Source organism: Pteropus alecto, unplaced genomic scaffold, assembly GCF_000325575.1.
Source record: "Pteropus alecto unplaced genomic scaffold, ASM32557v1 scaffold41, whole genome shotgun sequence".
Lineage (NCBI taxonomy): Eukaryota > Metazoa > Chordata > Mammalia > Chiroptera > Pteropodidae > Pteropus > Pteropus alecto.
Window position 1 is genome coordinate 1,067,253 of NW_006430464.1, and position 2,282 is coordinate 1,069,534.

The 2,282-nt window shown below is 60.2% G+C and overlaps 1 protein-coding gene across 1 annotated transcript in view; it reads left to right on the forward strand.

Moving 5' to 3' along the window:
- Positions 1 to 2: 2 nt before the first annotated feature.
- KCNC3 (potassium voltage-gated channel subfamily C member 3) overlaps positions 3 to 2,282 on the forward strand; it is a gene marked incomplete at both ends in the record, with an annotated part of 6,707 nt that continues 4,427 nt past the window's right edge. Inside the window, 1 exon segment of the mRNA XM_015591584.1 lies at positions 3 to 68. Within this exon segment, the coding sequence (XP_015447070.1) occupies positions 3 to 68 (66 nt within the window).

Sequence of the window (2,282 nt, forward strand, 5' to 3'; positions counted from 1 at the left end):
GGTGGCGCCGCTGGCAGCCCCGCGTGTGGGCGCTCTTCGAGGACCCCTACTCGTCGCGGGCCGCCAGGGTGAGCGTGCTGTCGGAGCCCCCATCCCTCTCCCCTCCCCACGCGCTCCCGGACCCTCAGGAGGTTCCCATCTCAACTCTCGGGGTCCCCTGGCCCATCCCAGCCCCTCCTGGTCTCCTCTGCCTCCCAGTCTCTTAGAAGCCTCTAACTCCAATCCTGGGTGTCCTGTACTCCTCTGAACGTATGCCCTTCTCCCGGCCATTCCCAGATCCTCAGAAGACGTTCCTCCAACCTTCAGAGTAGCCCAGACCTACAAACCCAACCCCGCTTCTCTAGGCCATCCCGACCCTTAAAAACTTCCTCCTGGTCTCCTGTGAACGACCTCACCTGCGCCTTTCCTGAACCCCTCAGAGGTCCCCAGAAGACCTTTCCCCGACCCTCAGAGTCATCTGACCCCCTTCGCACCTCTCTTGGCCGACCTTCGGACCTCCCGAAGGCCCCTCTCCAGCTCTTGGTCCCTCCGGGTCTCTCAACACCTCCCTGCTTCTCCTTTTGCCTCTCTCCCTGTCCCTCTCCGCCCCCCAGTTTGAGTCTCCTGGCTATTTTTGAATCCCCTGCTCTCACAGCCTCAGAAGACTCCTCCACCCCAATCTCAGAGCCTCCCGGACCCCTCTGAACCTCCAGTTCCCCTCCCCCTCACTGCAACAATGAGTCTCTGGACATCTTTCCTCCTGGGACCCTCTGGACCCCTCTGTGTTCACATCCCTTTTGCATTCTCCACGCCAACTCCCGTCCCAAGACTCTCCCCATAAAGCTGCAGACTTCCCCAAAGCCTTTCACACTCCTCCCCAGTATCTGCAGAAGAGTCCTGAGCCCCTAATATGCCTGTCCTCTCCAGAACCTCCCATATAGTCTTCAGAACTGCTTCCTCCTCACCCATAGATTCTCCTGGCTTTGGTCTTCTGTCCTTCACCTGTGAGGCCACTCTGTCCCTCCCCCCACAGCCCTCCCCCAGCCTCCCAGCCCCTTTCCTAGTCAATCAATGACTTTCCCTCCTCTTCCCTCCAACCTCGGGACCTCCCCCAAGTTATCGGCCCCAAAACTTCCTTCTCAAAACAGCCGTTCGTTCTTTCTAACCTACCTTGGTATCTTTCCATCTGCCCCCAGCCCTGCCTGCTCCCCCTTTCCCAAGCCCCGCTCTACACACAGCCCCAAGTCCAGGACTGGGCTCCTCAGCTTCCTTCCCCCACGTAGTGAACCAAAGAGCTCACACCCCGGCCTTATCTCCCTCGAAATTCTAGATTTTCCCCAAAGCTCTCTTCCTCTCCCCCTAAAAAAAACTTTCCTCAAACATTTGTAACTTCCCAGGCTAAGTAGCTACCGTTCCCCCTGGTTCTCCCTTGAACCTCTTCCTCCTCCTAACTGCCTCCCCCTGTTGGAAGAGAATAGGGCAGTGTAAAATGGGGGGGAATTAGAAAGAGAGGTAAAGGATAGCGACTCCGGGGCCCACTCCTAGCCTCCTGGGGACCGAAGCACCCTGAGGAGCCGGTCCGGACCCCTCCCCCCACCGTGCCGCGTCCTGAGCTGGGAAGGACGCCGCAGTGCCGCATTCAGGCCGGGGGAGGGAGTGAGGGGGAGGGGGGCCCGGAGGCACCGCATAAAGTTTGGTCCCCTGGAAGCGCTGAGTTGGCGAGATTTGGGATTGGGTGGGGGGAGGTGGGGGGGGAACGAGGTGCAGAAGGGACGTGGTCCTAGATACCCTGTCAGGCCTCCGAGTGGTCCTCTCCCCTCATGGCCTGGGGCGCCCCTCCTTGTGACCCCATTGAAGGGTGCTGAGGTTAAGGCCCGGGACAACTATGGGGGAGGGTGGTCATTCATTTACTCCACAAATGTTTTTGGAGTGTCCGCGGCATGCCAAGCACTTTCCAGCCGTCGAGTGAGCTAGCTTGGTAGATTGGGAGCTGAGGCCAATGCAAAGTGGAGGGTCCGGCCCTACCTGCCTCCCCTCTCCCTTCCACTTTCCTTCTTACGGGGACTTCATGCCCTCCTACCCCTTCTGCTTTTGAACCATGTCGGGGCAAGGGGTTAAATCAGCCCCGACGCTGTTCAGCCTCCACAGCTGCGCACTGCGGCGGTGCCCACCTCCGTTTCTGTGCCCTGGGCGGGTAGGAGTTAAACTCCCGGCCCGCGGCCTCCGGCTGTGAAGCGGCGGCACTGCGGCTGCGCGCTGCGCGCTCAGTTCCGGCCCCAAAGGGGTTAAGGCAGCTCCCGGCC